Source organism: Doryrhamphus excisus, chromosome 8 (assembly GCF_030265055.1).
Source record: "Doryrhamphus excisus isolate RoL2022-K1 chromosome 8, RoL_Dexc_1.0, whole genome shotgun sequence".
NCBI classification, from domain to species: domain Eukaryota; kingdom Metazoa; phylum Chordata; class Actinopteri; order Syngnathiformes; family Syngnathidae; genus Doryrhamphus; species Doryrhamphus excisus.
Window position 1 is genome coordinate 19,624,480 of NC_080473.1, and position 22,012 is coordinate 19,646,491.

Here is a 22,012-nt window from a genome sequence, read left to right on the forward strand (position 1 = left end):
TTTGTCTATATGTGCCCTGTGATTGGCTGGCGACCAGTCCAGGGTGTACCCCGCCTCTCGCCCAAAGACAGCTCGGATAGGCGACCCTCGTGAGGATAAGCGGTAGAATGAATGAATGAATGATGAAAGTAAGGTCAAGATATGGGAATCAGGTCAAAATATTACAAAGGCAAATAAATGCAGGCAAAAATGGAACCTCCATGTAACAATCAGTAGTAGTTCTGAAGTCAAGGAAATGTCACGATTAGAATTTAGCATATATTAGCTGCACCACTGTATAAGCTGTAGGTTTAAGAAAAAAGTAACGGCTTATACACCAGAATTTACGGTAAGAAGATATTGAGAATATTTCATACTCTATAATATGCTTCATCACCTGTATCCCAAAGATGAGATTCAATTTTGGACACCCCTGCATGAAAGAAGCAGAAACTCCGCCGCTAAAATGAGAGCGTCTGAAATCCACTGTGAAATAATCACCACACTGTTCTCCTGTCAGCACAAGTATAATGAAAGCCCAAGTAGATGTTTTTTTGCACTTTAGTCACTCCGATAAGGAATCCCATTTGTACCCAGATGGCTGACAAGAATGAATAAACACCTGATGTGCAAATCCAACAAGTAAAATGAGTTTATTGATCGACAAAGCACAAATTGACGCAAAGATGAATCCCGTTGAAAAGTGAGAGCGAGTTGATAATTGACTGACTTCCACTCAGCTGCATTGTGGAGAGATGAAGCCGCCTGAACGCGCCACTCAGAACCTTTGGCACCATTAAGAGCTGAAATGGTTTGTGGTCACTTGGACAGCAGGGCATTGAAGTCAACTTTACATTCATTACGGGAGCTGAGCTTCTATACCGTAAGCTTGGTGTGTTTTGTCCTCTGGCCTTAGGAATAGAAATGTCCCGCAGTTTAGTCGGAGGCTGTTTCCTCTAATGAATCTTTAACGATAGCATTCTTCAGGGGGATGGAACACGTCACAGTTGATGGAAGTGTGCTCGCGAAAGAAGAATTCAGACGCCTGCAAATGATGTCTTTACAAATGATGTATCTAAGAGCAGCTGCTCAAACTGCACACGCATAAAAGACACAATCCAAACCATAACGACATTTTAAAATGGGTTGGGAATAACTGTACGGTAGTTTGTTGCACACACACACACACACACACACACAAATATTGAAAGATATTTCATTATCAAGGAGAGTGAAGGCAGACTTGGTTCTGATAGACCAGGGGTGTCCAAATGTTCTTCCAGAGAGAGGAGGGCCACATAGTGAAAAACGAAAGGATGCAACTTTGCCACTTTGATATGTTGGAAAGCAACACATGTAAATATGCTAAGAAGTTATATATTGTATTATTAACAACTACAGGTCAAAAAGCCAGCTGTTTGGTCTTTGTGCTTTGTTTCTCAAGTTTTTTGTCATAATAGCATGACTTTATTCCCAGAATATTTGGAATATTGTATTTTTTTCCAAACCTAATGTTACGAAATGAACACATCATTATTATAATTTCCCCCTACATATTAAGATTTTTTATATTTTTTCATTCATTCATTCATTTTCTACCGCTTTTTCCTCACGAGGGTCGCGGGGGTGCTGGAGCCTATCCCAGCTGTCTTCGGGCGAGAGGCGGGGTACACCCTGGACTGGTCGCCAGCCAATCACAGGGCACACATAGACAAACAACCATTCACACTCACACATTTGGAGTGGCCAATTAACCTAGCATGTTTTTGGAATGTGGGAGGAAACCGGAGTACCCGGAGAAAACCCACGCATGCACGGGGAGAACATGCAAACTCCACACAGAGATGCCCGAGGGTGGGATTGAACCCTGGTCTCCTAGCTGTGAGGTCTGCGCGCTAACCCCTAGTCCACCGTGCCGCCCCTATTTTATTCATATTTTTTGAAATATATATTTTTTCTATAATATTTCACTTGTTTCAAAATGATGTAATTTTCCCTCATAAATTTGCATCATTCATGTTAAAAACTTTTTCTCATTAGATTTTGTCTTTATTCTCAAATAAAAAAGATTTTCCAACATTTTGCAATTTTATGACTTTTTAAATATCATATTTTTTCTTTAATGTTTCACCTGTTTGGTGCTAAAATGACATTACTTTTACTCATAAAATTGCTACTTTTTTCTTGTTAGAGGACAACTTCTTTATTTTTTTTTTTACGTTTTCCAAATTTTCCTTTTTTCGAATTTTCCAAAAATTACTACTTTATTTTGTTGGTTTTTACAACAATTTTTTCTTTTGTATTTCAACTTCATGCACCATTCTTTTTTCTCATAGTATTAGTTATTGTAGTAAAAATATTTTTTTTTCTTTTTTGATTACAACTTTTTTCGTTATATTTGGAAATGACTGAAGATTTTTTCCATTTTAGCTGCTGATGTGGTTTTCTTGTTAAATTATCTTTTTAAAATGTGCTGCGGGCCAGTAAAAAAATGGCAGTGTGCCCCGATTGGCCCCCGGGCTGCACTTTGGACACCCCTGTGATAGCTGTAGATCCAAACTGGTGATAAAATACACAACGTGACCTCCATAATCCCACTTGTGGATTTATGCACGTATGCATGTGGCCACCGGTGGCTCACTGATTGGACAGGAAGTGAATGCAGTGAGCCCTAAATTAGTCCTGCGATCGGAAAGAACATTCATGTGCTGCCCACACTGTGAATGCCCATCTCCATACAGCAAGTCCCCTCATCCTCGTCTTCAATTCCAGAATGGCTCGTCACCATTTGAGTCTCTCTCTCTCTTTTGATAGCAGCAACACTGACCGTGTAATACATAATGGATGTAGAGCAGGCGCAAAGAGAAACATGGTGTAATTAAAACAAATCACCAGAGTGGCTGCATTACATCAAAGAAAATGCTGTATGAAAGCTCGTGACGGCGGCAGCATCACAAACCATTACGATCATTACAGTCTCCATCCTCCATGGCGAATTTTGGAACAAAGACACACACACACACACACAAAAAAACTGCACACAGGGATGAGTCACACGGGTCAGCTGATCCCTCCCATCGCAGATCGGTATGGATGACGTCAGACATGTGACCACATCTTCACCCTTAACCGTGTCGTTATGAATTTATCTCTGGCCGCATCCGCTTGGGGGGTGACAGGCTGCGAGAAGGTGAACGTCCGGCTAAAATACAAACACTGAAACCTTGTTTCCTTCTCTAAAACTCAAAGCTGTACAGTCCGTACTGTACAGATATTTAGACAATAATGGATGTGTGCTGACTCCTTTGCAGTGGATGGTAAGACTATACTGCTACACAAGCTGTACACTGACTACTCTAAAGCATGGCTGTCCAAACATTTTCCAGCAAGGGCCCCATAGTGAAAAATGATATTTTGTACAGCAACACATGTAGATATACTATAAGAACTTAGAAATATTTCATGGAAGAACTGCATCTCAGCTTTGCCATACAGGTTACAGAATGTATTTTTTCCCTATTTTCACTGTTGCCTTTTTCTTGCATTTTCCAAATATTTAAATTATTTTCTCTTCAGAATATTTTGATTTAATTCCTGTACTATTATGACCCTTCCCCAACCTAATTTTTCAAGAATAACGACTCTATTATCTAAGTTTGTTTCATAATACATATTCATTCATTCATTCATTTTCTACCGCTTTTTCCTCACGAGGGTCGCGGGGGGTGCTGGAGCCTATCCCAGCTGTCTTCGGGCGAGAGGTGGGGTACACCCTGGACTGGTCGCCAGCCAATCACAGGGCACATATAGACAAACAACCATTCACACTCACATTCATACCTATGGACAATTTGGAGTGGCCAATTAACCTAGCATGTTTTTGGGAATGTGGGAGGAAACCGGAGTACCCGGAGAAAACCCACACATGCACGGAGAGAACATGCAAACTCCACACAGAGATGGCCGAGGGTGGAATTGAGCCCTGGTCTCCTAGCTGTGAGGTCTGTGCGCTAACCACTAGACCGCCGTGCCGCCCATAATACATATAATAATCATAATCATATAATACAAATCATAATACACCTTACAAAATAGACAAACTAAATTAGTTGGAATTCGAGTTTATCATTGTAAAAATATTTTTTTGTCATTTCTGTTGTCTATTTCAACTTTTTTCTATTAATTTTTCTTTATACCCATCATATTTTGACTTTATTCTCATAACATCAGGATTTCCCTCCCAACATAATCAAAAATTGCAACTTGTTGTTTTGTTTCTCACAATATAATGACTTTAAAAATTTAATTCTTTAATATTTCATCTTTATGCAACAAAAATTATTTTCCTTATAATATTACTAGTTTATTCTGGAAAAATTGTGATTTTTTTTCTTTTTTCTTCCCATAATATTTTGACTTTTTTTGTAAAATTACTGCAGATTTTGCATTTTCTTAAATATACTTATTTTAATACTTATATAATGTGCTGTGGGACAATAACAATGTAAGGATAGGCTGCAAATGGCCCCCTCAGTGCAGTGTGGACACCCCTGCTTTAAAGTCTATCCAAGATTTCTTTCTATGCTGCTGTCCCTGGGTTTGTGAAATACTGTTCCTTTTAGTTCCCAGTCTACTAACTAAGAGAAAAGTGTGCGCCATGTTGGAGTCCATTGCTGTACGAAGTGTCTTTCTACTTCAGGGTCATTCATGAATGTTTAGCAGGTTTCATTCCGTGTTCTCAGCTTGTTTCCTGTAGGCCTCATTGAGCAGCTGTATTTCCTCACGATATCCCGAGCTTCCCTGCGTCTGTCTACGAGTGTTCTGCCGATGCGCCTCCACAGTGTCAGGGATCGTGATGTTGATGGCCTCAACCTCTGGGTTGCCGGTGGTTGGGATGAGCAGAGAGTAGGATGCCGTCTCCCCCAGGTCGCAGGAGACAAAGCGGTTTTCACGGCGCGAGTAACGCAGCGAGGGCGAGCGGGCGTGGGTGGAGGACTGGCTGATGTTGGAGATGATGGAGACGCTGTCCATGGCCTCCTCGTTGTCGCAGATCTCCAGCACCTCCAGGTGGATCTTGACATTTGTGTCACCCACGCCGGCTCCGATGCCCATTCCGATGTCCAGTCCCATGTTGATGCCGCTGATGTTCACATCGCCTGCTTGGCCTTCTGATGCTTTGTCATCTGCACTGGGCTCATGGCCTACTGATTTGGAGCGGTACACCTCCACCTGTAGGCCATCAGGAGATAATGGACACATGAAAACACATTATCATCATCATTAATTTCTAATTACTCCATTGTGGAGAAATGCTGATAGAGTATTTAATAAACAACAAACGAGTGCACACATAGCGGCAAAAAGCTAAGTACAAATCAGCAGAGGAGTGTAAGTAAAGGCTTCATTATGCCTCAGCACCACGGCTAGTTCTTCTCCCTGCAAACCCACCAGTGGAACCTGACGTTCGCATCCTAAAAATAGAGGAAAAATAAAAATAAACACAAAACAGACAGTAGCTCTGTTGTGCTCCCAGATGTTCCCAAATCCAAAACAACACACAGTGGGGGTGGAGGGAGGACTGCTGGAGTGCCGCTGGGCATTCGCCCCTGCCGCATGGACTGGAGGGACGTCAGAAACTCCTGCAACTCCTGTTGCTTTCGCCTGCGGCCAAGCTTCTATGCTCCCCTTTTCACTCCTGGCCTCCTCTTTATGGTCAAGACTTTGTTCTTTGTTTTTGGCCGCTCTGCGTGAACTGATATATTGCTCGTTATAGACTTAATTATTCAGATTTGCCACCATGTCTTGGGGTAACTTTACACTAAATAATAGCTGAACAGAACAGAACAAATCAGCAGCAGCAACAACAGCATGTTATGGCTCTGGAAACTCTCTGGGTCACAATTCATCTTCCGGCTCAGGCTCCACGCCGGCCCAAGGTGCCCAAGGTCCGGTCGCCTCCTGTTCCTGCTCCCAGGTTTGGTTGCCTACTGTTCCCACTTAAGGCAGGCCGAGGTCCGGGCGCCTCCTATTCCCACTCCAACGCAGGCCAACGTCCGCTCAACTCCTGTTCCAGCTCCAAGGCAAGCCCATCCCCTTCTGTTCCCAGTCTATGTCAGATCCCGACACTTCCTGACACCTATTGTTATGGCGTGGGTTTTGTGTTTGTCGTCCTCCTCACCTCAATTGTTTGCCATAGTCGTTTGACTCGGCCTCGACCTGCCGCCATTCCTCCAGTCACCCACGAGGAACCCTTCTCTGGTCTCCGCTCTACCCACCTTGGGTGGTAATGTTCCTGTTCTTTGTTTTACCACCATGTACAGACAACCTATAGTGTATTTAGCTTAACTAATCTCACCATCATTTCCATTCATGCATGTCACACAAGTTTAATAAAAACATATTATGTGTGAAATTCCCTCACAAGCGAGCGTCTTTATTTATAAAACCGTAAAAAATTGAGAGCGTGAAGTGCCTGTGGGCTTTACCTTCTTGGCATTGTTGGGAGATATTTTAAGTCCATCACTGCTGACCTCGTAGGTAGACAGAGAGAGAGTCTTCCCTGTGGGGGCTTGCAGAGATACTGTTCCTTGGAAGGCACACAGCGGGATGGACAGACCGGCGGATGACCTCTACATTGAGAGAGAAAATAAATGACTTTGATTTTACAGGTGGGTTGACTATAATATCAATTTCACTTCATCACTTTTGTCTTTGTAGTGCATCAGCCCATTTGTTCATGAGATTCATTTACATTACAAAAATCATTTCATTTAATCCGTCAGAGGAGGCTGACGTCATTTCAGTGCCCCAATGAATGCAATGTATCATGGGAAAACTTTAAAAGACGTGGTTTTCCCCATTTAAAACTCAAATTGGTACATGTTTGTATATTTCTGTACCTATTGAGTGTTAAGTTGAATTTAGTGTCCTTTGAAAAACAGACTATTACATTATTATATATATAATGACCTCCTATGGTATGGTATGAATGTGAGTGTGACGCCTCTCTCCCATAGTCAGCTGGGATAGACTCCAGCATACCCCTGCAACGCTAGTTGACAAGCGGCATAGAAAAAGTGTAAATTGTCCAATCTCATTCTAAAATGTTAATATGACTAATTGCACTATTTTTCAGCTCAACAAAACCCTGCAATTAGAAAATGCATGATTATATTCTACTCTGTGAATCACCACCTGATTGTGGTGGAGGGCATTGAGTGCCTGAGTGATCCTTGGAGCAATGTTGTCCAAGGCTATACACCCCTGGTATATGGAATTTGACCATATATATCAAAATCAGTTTTATTACAAATTTTATGTAGAGTTAAATGTGATCTTTCACAGAGCGAACCATCCCCTAACATTTAAAGCAAAAACAGTCATGCCAATGAATCAGATGGGCATTAAAAGGATTAAAATGATGAAAACATTTACATCGTTTGTATTTTTTATTAAAACTGAAGCTGAATGTGAGATTTGAGGGAGAAAAAAATTATGATGTTTTTATATGTTTACCACAAAGGGTAGGAAAATTGGCCTGGGTGTCTGGTTGGCCTTGGAACAAAGTAATCTGAAATTTAAATTTCACAATTTTTCATGAAAAAAAACCATGGAAAAATAATCTCAGATAAAGTGATAAACAAAAACAAGCAACCTCAGAGGATTAAAAGCTTTTCCATGCATTGCTTCTATGTGGTGTGGTATACATTAAGTGGTTTGGATCCAGTGAAGCACAATAATTAAGAATGAGTATGAGTTAACACCATATACCGGCTGGATTTTGCTTTATTTGTGGGCTAAGTATAAATGGATATGATGATGATATATAAATCATGCAACAAGAGAGCAGTGCTTTTAAGCTGCTTCATTTCTCCATGACCCTAATGCTGTTTTATTCTTTGATTATAGCCCATAATGGTGATACATTTGTGGATTTACCTATGAATAATGGAGCGGCAGTTACTTTATTTGCAGAAAAAGGGGCACAGTGGTGAGACAACGAGGAGTAGGTGTCATTAAGCCCTTTACATTATTTACATCATAGCAGCATTCTGGGCAATGATTGCAGTGCATAGAGAAAAGAGGACGTCAGTGTCTTGTTCTGTCTGACTCTATTACCTTAATAGTCAGTGTCTTTGCATTAGCGTGAATGAGTGCGGGATGAAGAGATGGAGGGAGGGAGTGAGAGACTTGAGCGCTGAGAACACGTTGTCAAGTAAATCAAATAATGTTTCAAAGCCATCAGCGTGATGAGCACACAGATGGAAGGCAGCGTGTTGTGGGGAAATAAATCTGTTTAGACGCCGAGGGGATTCATAGGACACAAATAATGGTTATGAATCATTATATTTGAGGGTGCGGCCTTCATTGAAGGTTACACCAATAAATACACAATCGGAGGATAGCTCCCGGTCCAAACTGCACAACCTTGCATTTCTAATGAACTTTTACAGTACGGCTCTTGGACTGGATCTTATTAGATAGTGTACATAATTCAGTGCCACTGTGGCTATATTCAACATAACCTGTGAGAACAGCATCTATTTACGTCAGGGGTGGGCGAACGTTTTGACTGGTGGGCCGCGTTGAGTTAACAAAATTGTCCGGGGGGCCAGAAAATATATTTAACACACACACTTTTTTTTAATAATAATAATAATAATAATAATAATAATTATTATTATTATTATATTAATTCCAACAAATAATATTGTGACAAATAATTGTTATTGTAATGATAATTATAATAATAATTATTATTATTATTACAAGTAATAATAATAATTCTAACATCTTGCATTGAATTATTGTCTAATTTTATCTGTAAAAGTGTCATAAAAGCAGCTATATGTTTGGATATCCCGTTTTTCAGGAGCACTTTAAACATCAGACCACATCAAATTACAAAATAGAATTTTACTTTTTTTTTGCTTTTTTTTAACTTTTTTTTTTAAATTTTGACTTGCAAGTCATGTTGCCAGCTTGTATGTTAAAAGTTGAAATACTTAGAAAGCAACTGGCGGGCCGGATTCAAACACTTGGTGGGCCGCATGTGGCCCCCGGGCCGTAGTTTGCCCACCCCTGATTTACGTGAATGGATGTACTGTACTCGCAAAAGGAAAAAACAACTTCAGTTTTGCTACATCTGAATGCACAATAAAGCCCCCATCGCCCCCAGGGAGCGGGCTGGCAAACATGCCTCCCGGATCAGCGCTCACAAACCCAGTCTGAAGTCAAAGAGAGGGTAAAGATGTCTTTAAGCTTTAATTCCACCTCTCTCTCCGTGGAGGCCGCAGGCCAGAGTGGCTGACAGTAAGGAGCAGAGACAATGGATAATGACATCTCGCCTGTTAATAAGCAGCAAAACACAGCCAGGCTCCCCATAAATCACAAACTTTGGAGGTGATGCATGGCTTTGTGTGTCTGCACAGCTTGCGTGTGAGGATAAATAAGCTGCTTCTATGGGGGGGGGGAGAGAGAGGGAGGGAGGGAGGGCTGCAGACCCATTCAATCTTTTTTCGAAGGTTTCTATTCTTGAGCTTACTTGTAATTCGTCACAGTGACCGCCGGGCCGTTTGTTTACTCAACTGCAGACAGTACCAGGCACCTAGTAGCGGCAAGGTATTGTTTCCTTAGACTAGGGGTGCTCATTAAGTCGATCGCGATCTACCGGTCGATCGCGGAGGTGGTACTGGTCGATCGCTGGTCGATCGCGGCGTGACATTAAAAAAATATCATCCCAGCATCAATGCCGTCACTTGATTGATATACAGGGCAGCCATTCAGATGACAACTGAATGTTGCCCTTCGGGCGACCAATCAAATCAAACAACGTCTCTAAGTGCAGCAGAACTTACGATGTCAGCCTATCATCCATCCCCGTTACTTGATTGACATACAGGACAACCAGTCAGATGACAACTGAATTTTGACCTTTAGGTCACCGCTCATGCGTAAACAACGATGCAAAGTGCTAAGCTAGTCGGCGAATTGCGTCAGATTTTAAGCCCTCGCTAAAGTTTATGGTCACTAAAATGAGTGAAGGAGCTGGACCAAGTAAAAAGGCAAAAACATATCACTTCCATACGGAATGGGAGGTGGACTTTTTTTTTTCACAATGTCTTTTTCGAAGTGCGTTTGCCTCATATGCCATTCTACCATCGCAGTACGAAATAAGGGAAATGTGGAGTAATGTGGAGGTAATTACAAAAAATGTTAATAGTTAATTATGTGTGTTTTGCAATATTGGCTCATTTGGTTATGTAAGGTACATCAACATACATTGTACGTACAAATAATCCTCAATACATTTGAAAATAAATAGATGTTTTGCATTTTTGTAGTGGGTAGATCATTTTGACTCGGTCATTTTAAAAGTAGCTCGCATGCTGAAAAAGTGTGAGCACCCCTGCCTTAGACACTCCTGATCAAAATATTAAAACCAGTTGAGAAATTTCAAGAATGTAGTGTAGGTTCTTAATGAAGATCTAAGTGGAGCTTCAAAATGCAAATAATATGGAAGTAATACAAACATATTCGCAGTAAGCAATATATGGCAAACAAGCATTACAGTAAAATAGGCTGGTCATCAGGTGATTAAAAGCCCATAGCTCCAAAAAGCGCCTAAAATAAAATGCTCAAAAAAGGACTCGGAAGCTAGTGGGAATGTTGCTCCAGGTGGTGAAGATGTCTTCACCAAGACATCCACTGTCTGGAACTGATTCCATTTTTGTAAACTTCCCTTTCCATCCTTCCCCAAATGTTAGATAGGATTTAGATGAGGGGAAGACGCAGGATGAAAGATGCCCCCTCCAACATCTCCACATAGCCAACTGCTGTTTGACGCCCCTGCACAACCTGAAGCTCCATTGTTCCATTGTAGGGACTTTATGTTTACTATTTATTTTTACTGCAAAGCTGTGTATTGTCTGTTCTTCTATTTACTGTCTTTAAAATTAATACATTTAATACAATAAAAATCGTGAGTGCCGAAGACTTTTTCACTGTACTGTATGTGTATGTATTTTTTTTTCTCATGAATCAATTATAATAAATAATAGATTTGTTGTTTTGTTTTGCGACACGAGTGGTTAGCGTGCAGGCCACACAGCTAGAAAACCCGGGTTCGATTGCACCCTCGGCTATCTCTGTGTGGAGTTTGCATGTTCTCCCCGTGCATGCGTGGGTTTTCTCCGGGTACTCCGGTTTCCTCCCACATTCCAAAAACATGCTAGGTTAATTGGTGACTCCAAATTGTCCATAGGTATGAATGTGAGTGTGAATGGTTGTTTGTCTATATGTGCCCTGTGATTGGCTGGCGACCAGTCCAGGGTGTACCCCGCCTCTCGCCCGAAGACAGCTGGGATAGGCTCCAGCACCCCCCGCGACCCTCGTGAGGAAAAAGCGGTAGAAAATGAATGAATGAATGGTTAGCGTGCAGGCCACACAGCTAGACAACCCGGGTTCGATTGCACCCTCGGCCATCTCTGTGTGAAGTTTGCATGTTCTCCCCGTGCATGCGTGGGTTTTCTCCGGGTACTCCGGTTTCCTCCCACATTCCAAAAACATGCTAGGTTATTTGGCGACTCCAAATTGTCCATAGGTATGAATGTGAGTGTGAATGGTTGTTTGTCTATATGTGCCCTGTGATTGGCTGGCCACCATTTCAGGATGTACCCCACCTCCTGCCCGAAAACAACACTTGTGAGGATAAGCGAATGAATGAATGAATGAATGAATGAATGAACTGCAGTGTGTGTGTCTGCGGTAGCACGGGTAGTACTAGTGTCAAGGTTCATTACAGCCAAAAGGAGAAGTAGGACGCACCGGCAGTACATATAGCACACCAGCTTTGATTTAAACATGACGTAAAGTGTGAGCCAAAGCCAGGCAGTAGAGTTGCATGCTCCATGGATTTTACACCCTCTGGTGATTTTCACACCGAAACATCTCAGGCTTTCAAGTGGAGCAGAAATGAGTAGTATGAGTGTGTGTTTGACTGAAAATATGCATCACACTAATAGTGTTGACTCGCTTAAACCCACCAACAGTAAATGCGCTTTTCATATTTAATGCATTAAACATGACCTCAACTTCATTTAGGAAATAAATGAAAAAAAAACTACCTTGGAGACCAGATTAAGGTCTACCCCATCTCTTGCCTGAAGTCAGGTGGGATACGCTCCAGCTCACCCGTGACCCCAATGCGAGTACGGTATTGAAAATGAATGGATGAAAAAAAGCTAAAAAGGAAAGCTCAGTAGTTGGTCTCCCGCAGTAGTAATAGTGTGTACAGACAAGCCACAATTATAAATAAATGTAATTCATATAGACTTGAACACCACTCCCAGGAAAACACACAGTCAATAAATAGATGTAAGCTGAACTCTGTGGAGCAGCACGTAATGAATATTTAGGTGTGACTGGCAGGCTGACGTAATGTCTGTGTAGATTCTCAGTCATCCAAGTAATAGTAACCGGCAGGGGCTTCATCCAACAGGATTTTGATTTTTTACATTTCCTTTTTTTTTACCTTTAACACTTACTTTACTACTATACAGTGTGTGATTCTTGTGCTGGTGTATACAATGTATGCTAATTAAATGCAAAAATCAGCCAACAGTGCTCCATTGACATAACTGAGTTGCATATTAACCGAGCTACAGCAAAATTATTATTGTAGCAGCTAACATGAAAAACTAGCTAATTGCTAGTCTGAGCATCATTCACAGACAGAAGAGTGGATACCTCGCTCTCCATTTAGCTACCAAGACTCAACAAGATGCTGTATTGCCGTCAGCATTTTTTACCCGAGGACTGGAGCACACACACGTCTTGTGCTGGAAGACACAGCCATCCCAAGGATCAAAATCATCAAAATACGGCAAGATACTGCAAGTATTACATGTTAGTCCCAATGACAGCATTGTAAGCTAGCTCATATTAACTAATTTTGTCATGTTATAATGCACAGAAAAGGGAATGTTGATGTTTCACATAAGTGCAGTATTCTACCTTCATGTGTACAGGTTGTCATAAAACTGTCTTTAATTTCAGTTTGGCCCAAGTGTAAACACATGAAGGGAGATTAAAAGCCATGTATTTTATAGCCCTGTGTTGATTCTAAGGGTGGCCCAACCAGTTATTAGATTGGGGGGCAATCACTTTTTCACACAGGGCCATGTAGGTTCTATTTTTTCTTCCTTAATCATAAAAAGTTGACTTTAAAAACTACATTTTGTGTTCAGTTGTGTTGTCCGTCCATCCATGCATCCTTCTTATATGCCACTTATCCTTACCACAATCATGAGTATGCTGGAATCTCCTAGCTGACGTTGGGGCGAGAGGCGGGGTACACACTGGACTGGTCACCAGTCAATGACACCAGTCAATGACAGGGCGAATTTTACATTTGATGATCTGAAACATTTGAGTGTGACAAACAAAAGAAAAGAAAAAGATTCTACCCAATTCTAAAATTCTACCCAACGCTTTGGGTTGTCCAAAATAACCAAACACAATATAATGGAAATCACAACCCAGCAGCAAATAACTTAGCACCCAACAGAGATAACCCAACGAATTGGGTTCTCAGAATACCCAATTCAATAAAAATTACCCAATTAAATGACCCAACAGGCTCAACCCAGCGGTTGGGTCAAAAAAATAACCCAGCATTTTTAAGAGTGTAAGTGGTTTTAGCAAAGGGTAGTATATCATCATATACTGCATGCTAATGCAGCAATTGTTATACTAGCATAAAGAGGCATCAGACTTGAGTGAGTGTTGGGGGGGAAAAAATCATTTCATAGTAGCCATAAACTGCAAAATGACAGCTACAAATTGCTTCATTAAATGGTTCGATGTCAGAATAACAAACCGACCGTGCGGAAAATGCTTGTACCTGTCTGGGTGTTCGCTCTGATTTACTCCTGCACCATTCCCAATCTGTCAGCTCAATTTTCCGGCATTCTTCGTGCGACAGCCTCCTCTCGGATGCTTCGAACACAGACGAGGTGTCTGTAAGATGGTGGTCTTGTTCCCGGTGATTAAGTGGCGAGGAGGGGAGGTCGTGGAAACTTTCCTCATCTCCGTGGTGGTTACGGGCCAGTGGAGTACAATCAGCCAGCGTCTCTTCCCCACCAGCAACAGCCTCCAGCAAGAGGTCTGCATGGGAGGAGCTGTCCACAGGCAGCGTGGTGCTGAAACTCAAATTAGGCCCCAAACTGCACAGCCCGCCGCTTTCAAGTGCATCCGGACGTGCGTTGGGAAAGTCGTTGTTGAAGAGGCTGTGATAGGACGGCTTCTCGGCCAGTGTGGTGGGAGAGACGGGGACGTGGGATAACTTGAACACTCTGCAACCTTTGTGGAGGGAAAGGTTGAACTCAAAGCTTCTTTTCAAGCCTGTAAAAGATTTGACAGTAATTACAGCGTCTCGTCTAGTTTACTGTTAGTGTGCTTACTGTAAACATTTATTATACTCAGATCAATAATACAATGTCAGCTTTACAGATGCCATGTCTTTTATACAGAAATGTGCGTTATGATTCAGACATTGAATGCATCACGAGGTATCAGTCACATAAAGGTATTTAGAATAGCTAAGGAACATCACTTTTTTACGGTTGGGGAAAAAAACAGGCTTCTATATTTGAGGTGTGGTACTTATTTGTTCTGGTGACACTTTTTTGTTTTTTTTTTACTGGAAAAGGCTTCTATTTGAGGTGTGGTACTTATTAGTTCTAGTATCGCCAGTTTGTGTGGCGCTATTGGGGGAAAAAGAGAAGACATTATTTGAGGTGCTGCATTAGGCACCTGTTTCTTTTTTACTGGCGAGGCTTGTTTGTGAGGTGTGGTGCTCATTCTCAGTTTTTTACTGAAGGTGAAAAAGACGGCTTATATTTGAGGTGTGGTACTTATTTGCTTTGGTAACACTTATTTTTTTTACTTGGCTTTTATTTGAGGTGTTATTTTTTCTAGTGGCACATGGTTCTTTTCTACTGGTGGGCAAAAAGACTTCTATTTGAGGTGTGGTGGTTATTTGTTATATTGTGACACCTGTCCAGTTTTCTTAGTGGAGGTGAAAAAAGGCTTCTATTTGAGGTGTGGTGGTGATTTGTTATATAGTGGCACCTGTTTTCTTAGTGGAGGTGAAAAAAACGGCTTCTATTTGAGGTGTGGAACTTATTTGCTTTGGTAACACTTTTTTTTACTTGGCTTTTATTTGAGGTGTTATTTTTTTCTAGAGGCACATGGTTCTTTTCTACTGGTGGGCAAAAAGACTTCTATTTGAGGTGTGGTGGTTATTTGTTATATAGTGACACCTTTTTTCTTAGTGGAGGTGCAAAAAGGCTTTTATGTGAGGTGTGGTGGTTATTTGTTATATAGTGACACCTGTCCTGTTTTCTTAGTGGAGGTGAAAAAAGGCTTCTATTTGAAGTGTGGTGGTTATTTGTTAAATAGTGACACCTGCTTTCTTAGTGGAGTTGAAAAAAAGGCTTTTATTTGAGGTGTGGTGCTTATTTGTTGTAGTTACACGTGTTTCTTCATTACTGGTGAGTGAAAAGTGAGTTGTAACGGTGCCTGTATTATTTAGTGGAGGTAAAAATATTTAGGGTGTAGTACTATTGTATTTGTACTAGTGGTGCCTGTTTCGTTTTTACTGGTGGGAAAACAAGGCTTTTATTTGGGGTGTGGCGGATAATTGATATAATTGCAGTCATTTTGTCAGTGGAGGTGAAAAAAGAAGGGATCTATTTGGGGTACGATGCTTATTTTATTCTAGTGGCACGGGTTTATTTTTTGATCGTGGGGGGTGACAAGGCATCTATTTGAAGTATGGCACTTATTTGTTCTAGTGGCCCAGGTTTTTTTTTTTATCGTGGGGAGGAAACACAGGCTTCTATTTGAAGTATGGCACTTATTTGTTCTCGTGTCCCCTGTATTTTTAGTGGAGATGAAAAAATAGGTGTGGTGCTTATTTGTTCCAGTGGGACTGACTTCTTCTCTACTAGTAGGAAAGGCTTCTATTCGAGGTACGGAGCTTATTCGATCTAGTGGCATCAGTTTATTGTTTTACTTGATGGAAAAAAAAGAATGCCTCTATTGGAGGGTTGGCACTCATTTCACTCATTTATTTTCATGGAACTGTTGTTACCGGTGGGAAAATAAGGCTTCTCTTTGGGGTGTGGCGCTTATTCTAGTGGCACCAGTTTAATTCTTTACTTGTTAGAAAACAACAATGCTTTCTATTTGAGTGATGGCACTTATTTGTTCTGGATAAATTTGCTTCTGTTTTTACTGGTGCAAAAAAAAACTATACTATTTGAGTGTTTTGTTCTAGTATTTGTTCTAGTGGCACCCATTATATAAGTGGAGGTTCAAAAGAAGGCTTCTATTTGGGGTGTGGCACTTATTCTAGTGTCACCTCTTTTAATGTTGTGGGGGGGTATTCATTGGAGGTGTCGCATGTATTTCTTGTTGTGGCACCTGTTTCTTTTTTATTGGTGGAGGGAAAAAAAAGAAGGATTCTGTGGTGCTCGGCGTCTATAGTGGACAACATACCCACTGATTATGCAAGGCACTTACTACCTACCGGAGGCATCTTGCTTTGGGTCACGGTTGCAGTTAATGAAGCAGCCACACGGCATGTGGATCCAGCGCTTAGACAGCGCAAAGAGCGGCGTGACCGCAGGGGCCAGCAACGTGAGGAAGAAACTGAGTGTCTCCAGGGAGGAGCTGCGTGCATTGGCTGCGTGGCGCACCAGCACCAAGGTCTGTGAATGAAAAGGAAGAGGAAATGAATTCACTGTGGAGAAGCTGCTGATTCTAGATGCATAAGGGTGAAAACGTAAAGGAACACAGAGGAAACCAAGCTGGTTCTTCATGAGCACGGACGTTTCTATATTTAGGGTTTGCACGTCAAATCATTGTTTGTCCTGAGATCTGTTTAGTTACAAAGAAATATGACTTTGGCATTTTGTCTACACAAAAATGACATGTTCATTTGTTTTCGATTGGACCATTACTGTAGACCAGGGGTGCTCACACTTTTTCAGCATGCGAGCTACTTTTAAAATGACCGAGTCAAAATGATCTACCCACTACAAAAATGCAAAACATCTATTTATTTTCAAATGTATTGAGGATTATTTGTACGTACAATGTATGTTGATGTACCTTACATAACCAAATGAGCCAATATTGCAAAACACACATAATTAACTATTAACATTTTTTGTAATTACCTGAGTTTACTTTGATGACTTGCACTGAATTGAACCAGCCAGGGATGCATAGTCCGGACAGTAGCTGCTGATAGCCAGCCTCAAGCACACTTCCAAATGTTTATCAGTCATGGATAATATCCGTATCATAATATCCGTATAATATTCCATATCCGTATGGAAGTGATATGTTTTTTGCCTTTTTACTTGGTCCAGTTTTTGCCTTTTTACTTGGTCCAGCTCCTTCACTCATTTTAGTGACCATAAACTTTAGCGAGGGCTTAAAATCTGACGCAATTCGCCGACTAGCTTAGCACTTTGCATCGTTGTTTACGCATGAGCGGTGACCTAAAGGTCAAAATTCAGTTGTCATCTGACTGGTTGTCCTGTATGTCAATCAAGTAACGGGGATGGATGATAGGCTGACATCGTAAGTTCTGCTGCACTTAGAGACGTTGTTTGATTTGATTGGTCGCCCGAAGGGCAACATTCAGTTGTCATCTGAATGGCTGCCCTGTATGTCAATCAAGTGACGGCATTGATGCTGGGATGATATTTTTTTAATGTCACGCCGCGATCGACCAGCGATCGACCAGTACCACCTCCGCGATCGACCAGTAGATCGCGATCGACTTAATGAGCACCCCTGCTGTAGACTGTGCAGGTGCACCTGGTGTTGGGTTCCAGGGTGAAACTGTTCCATTACATCTAAACGACGGAGTCAGAAATCCACTCTGAGCTGTTATGATTGCCAAATGTGAAATCAAAATGTATTTACATACTCATTCCCAATAATAATTTCTCAGTGTTGAAAGTCATGTGATTTCTGCTTGCCCAGGGTTGTCTGTGGGCTGGCTGGCATTTATGATCCAATATTCTTTATTTACTCTGCAGAAAAGGCAATCTTCTATCAGCAGGTCTCCTTACTCTTCCTCGTGTGGAAAAGTATTTCAGAAAGAAGGTTTTTCTCAGCCAATACAAAAAGAAAAAAATCTATTCTTTTTTTAACACTGCAGATCTAAGTGTTTATTTTATTTACATATATTTGCACACACCAAAAGATAACTGAAGTTAGCTCCACTGGCTTGAACTATATGTTTCTCAAGCTGCTGCACCCCTCTGAAGTCTTGTGGCCTCACTTTGAAAACCGCTGAACTACGCTATTGGTACACATGGGGCATTTGTTTTTACATGACGTTATTGAAGGGGCTGTGATGTGTTGTTGTCGGGACCTTTAAGTAAAGGTTGCCCGCTGGTGTGGCTGTGCAACAGTAGTTGATAGAACACACACCTTAAGTAAGAGCTGGACGAAGAGTTGACAGTTCAGACTTTTAGCTTGTTGACTAGCTCAACTCTCATTTAGTGGGATCTAAGCCGCAGGGGGTATAGGCTGGGATTGCATTGCATTGGTGCCATAACCTGGATGAGTGGGAGGTTTAGGTGGATGAGTGTAACAGGTAGCAGGTAGCAGTACGTCAGTAAACTTGGGCTTTTAACTTGTGGCTTGGGGATGGGTGGACGGGCGGGTGAAGGGCCGGATTGTATGGGCCACTGCTGTTACAGTTCATTTGGAAAATTGAGAGCCCACATGATGAAAACAGCTGAAAATAACATATTCATTCATTTTCTACCGCTTATCCTCACAAGGGGGGTGCTGGAGCCTATCCCAGCTGTCTTCGGGCGAGAGGCAGGGTACACCCTGGACTGGTGGCCAGCCAATCACAGGGCACATATAGACAAACAACCATTCACACTCACATTCATACCTATGGACAATTTGGAGTCGCCGATTAACTTAGCATGTTTTTGGAATGTGGGAGGAAACCGGAGTACCCGGAGAAAACCCACACATGCACGGGGAGAACATGCAAACTCCACACAGAGATGGCCGAAGGTGGGATTGAACTCGGGTCTTCTAGCTGTGAGGTCTGCGTGCTAACCACTCGACCGCCGTACAGTCCCATATTCCTTCATTGATTCATTTTCTACCGCTTATCCTCATGAGGGTCGCAGGGGGTGCTGGAGCCTATCTCAGCTGTTTTCGGGCGAGAGGCCTGGTCTGGACTGGCGGCCAGCCAATCACAGGGCACATATAGACAAACAACCATTCACACTCACATTCATACCTATGGACAATTTGGAGTCACCAATTAAGCTAGCATGTTTTTGGAATGTGGGAGGAAAACCCACGGGGAGAACATGCAAACTCCACACAGAGATGGCCGAGGATGGAATTGAACTCAGGTCTCCTGTGAGGCCTGCGTTCAAACCACTTGCTCGCCGTGCATCCAAAATCATATGAATATGTAACATGAGAAATATAAGTTACCCTTAATGAACATTCTATGACGACATGAACACTTGTTTGCTATTTTGGATTTGCATTAAATGTATTAATGGCCACGATGGTGGATGGATGTATTTTGTGGGTGTTTGTCATGCTGCTTACCATCATTGGCATCCACAAAGTAACCCTGACAACCGCCAGGATCATGGAGAAGCGTTTTTGGGCAAACACCACAGGGGTGTCTCCCACGGCCGCCGACATCTGGCCACAGACGGACCCAGGGCATCTGGCAACTCCCTCCTTCCCTTCTCGGAGTTCGCAGGTCGCCCCGCACGAACTCGGACTCAGCTCGTTGTAGGCGCCAAAACTTTTGTCCAGGCTGTCCCGGGAGAGCGAGCGGATGACCCCCAGGTAGCCAGCACACTGCACGCTCCTCTGGGGCTCCCTGGAGCACAGGAGCTGGTAGGTGAGGGGCAGGAAGAAGAACAGCAAAGCGCAAAAACACAAAGAATACAAGAGGAAGAGCAGCAGGATGTAAAAGCTGTCACTTTCCGGGAAGCAGCCCAGAGGAGCCTGCGCGAAGCTGCCCCAACCGCACAGAGGCAACACGCTGACGGCCAGGCTGACCGCCCACACCCCGGCGATGGCCCACATCACCCCGAGGGGGCGGCGGACCGAGCGCAGCACCCCGAACCTCTTGGTCACGTAAAAAGTATAACCAGCTATAAGGCAGGCCTTCATGTTGCTGGAGACCCCTTGGAAGACGTAAAGGAGCCCGGCTAGAGTGCAGAGGCTGGCGGAGCCACCGTCCCGCTCCCATTGCAGGAGGATGAAGAGGGAGAGCGGCACCACGCTGAGCAGGTCGTCCACTGACATGGACGCCACGATGAGACTCAGAGACGTCTTCCTTCTCATCTGCAGGAGGGACAGGAGCGAGTAAACCCCGCCGATGAAGGTGGCGGCGGCGATGGTTACGCACAAAGCCAAGAGCAGCAGCCGGATGCGCCCCTCCGCCTCCGATGGGTCCGCTTCGCTGATAGTGCCCGCCGAGAGGTGGCTGTGGTTGGGGTGCGGCGTTGACATCTTTCCGGAGGTGAAGTTCTCTCCTTTAGCTGCTACTTTTGAACAGCTCAAACGAGACTCCTTTGGTTGAAGTTGACAAGAAATCCAATCAAACCACAAACAAAAAAGCAAACGCGAAAAGCGCACGATATCATCTCTTTGGGTTCTGTGTTTTAGGGGGGTTGGATGTGGAAACGGAGTCGACCGGGCTGAGTTGGCCGCTCCAAGTTCGCAACCGGTGGGGGTCGTCCAGCTGACGATGTGCACGCTGTCGTCACCCACCCACTTGTCCTCTCCGTCGTGATGGGGTTGGGCCGAAGCAAACACATGAAAAGTACTACTACTGCTTTATTGTGCAGTAACAACAACGACACCTCTGAGGAAATAAAGGAAATGACGTATTCAGTGAAGTGTAGTTTATTTCATTTATTATATGAATGAAAACAATAAATGGAACATCATAAACGCACCTATTGTGATAGATATTAGAAAATTGGCATCAAAGAACCCCAATGCAATGGCATCCATTATGTTTAATATTGTCCTTATTATTTGGACATATTAGAGCAGGGGTGCTCACACTTTTTCAGCATGCGAGCTACTTTTAAAATGACCGAGTCAAAATGATCTACCCACTACAAAAATGCAAAACATCTATTTATTTTCAAATGTATTGAGGATTATTTGTACGTACAATGTATGTTGATGTACCTTACATAACCAAATGAGCCAATATTGCAAAACACACATAATTAACTATTAACATTTTTTGTAATTACCTGAGTTTACTTTGATGACTTGCACTGAATTGAACCAGCCAGGGATGCATAGTCCGGACAGTAGCTGCTGATAGCCAGCCTCAAGCACACTTCCAAATGTTTATCAGTCATGGATAATATCCGTATCATAATATCCGTATAATATTCCATATCCGTATGGAAGTGATATGTTTTTTGCCTTTTTACTTGGTCCAGTTTTTGCCTTTTTACTTGGTCCAGCTCCTTCACTCATTTTAGTGACCATAAACTTTAGCGAGGGCTTAAAATCTCGCAATTCGCCGACTAGCTTAGCACTTTGCATCGTTGTTTACGCATGAGCGGTGACCTAAAGGTCAAAATTCAGTTGTCATCTGACTGGTTGTCCTGTATGTCAATCAAGTAACGGGGATGGATGATAGGCTGACATCGTAAGTTCTGCTGCACTTAGAGACGTTGTTTGATTTGATTGGTCGCCCGAAGGGCAACATTCAGTTGTCATCTGAATGGCTGCCCTGTATATCAATCAAGTGACGGCATTGATGCTGGGATGATATTTTTTTAATGTCACGCCGCGATCGACCAGCGATCGACCAGTACCACCTCCGCGATCGACCGGTAGATCGCGATCGACTTAATGAGCACCCCTGTATTAGAGTAAAACTATGCAATACTGTAGCTGAGCTCATTCATTATGTGTGTGT

The 22,012-nt window shown here is 42.6% G+C and overlaps 1 protein-coding gene across 1 annotated transcript; it reads right to left on the bottom strand.

Annotated features, from left to right (window-relative positions):
* Positions 1-312: 312 nt before the first annotated feature.
* On the bottom strand, positions 313-20,849 carry LOC131135065 (probable G-protein coupled receptor 149). The gene is made up of 5 exons (XM_058080880.1): positions 19,654-20,849; positions 16,574-16,754; positions 13,883-14,382; positions 6,465-6,608; positions 313-5,208 (listed from the first exon to the last, which is right to left on the bottom strand). The coding sequence occupies exons 1-5, from the start codon at positions 20,572-20,574 to the stop codon at positions 4,705-4,707; spliced, it is 2,250 nt and encodes a 749-aa protein (XP_057936863.1). The 5' UTR covers positions 20,575-20,849; the 3' UTR covers positions 313-4,704.
* Positions 20,850-22,012: the final 1,163 nt, after the last annotated feature.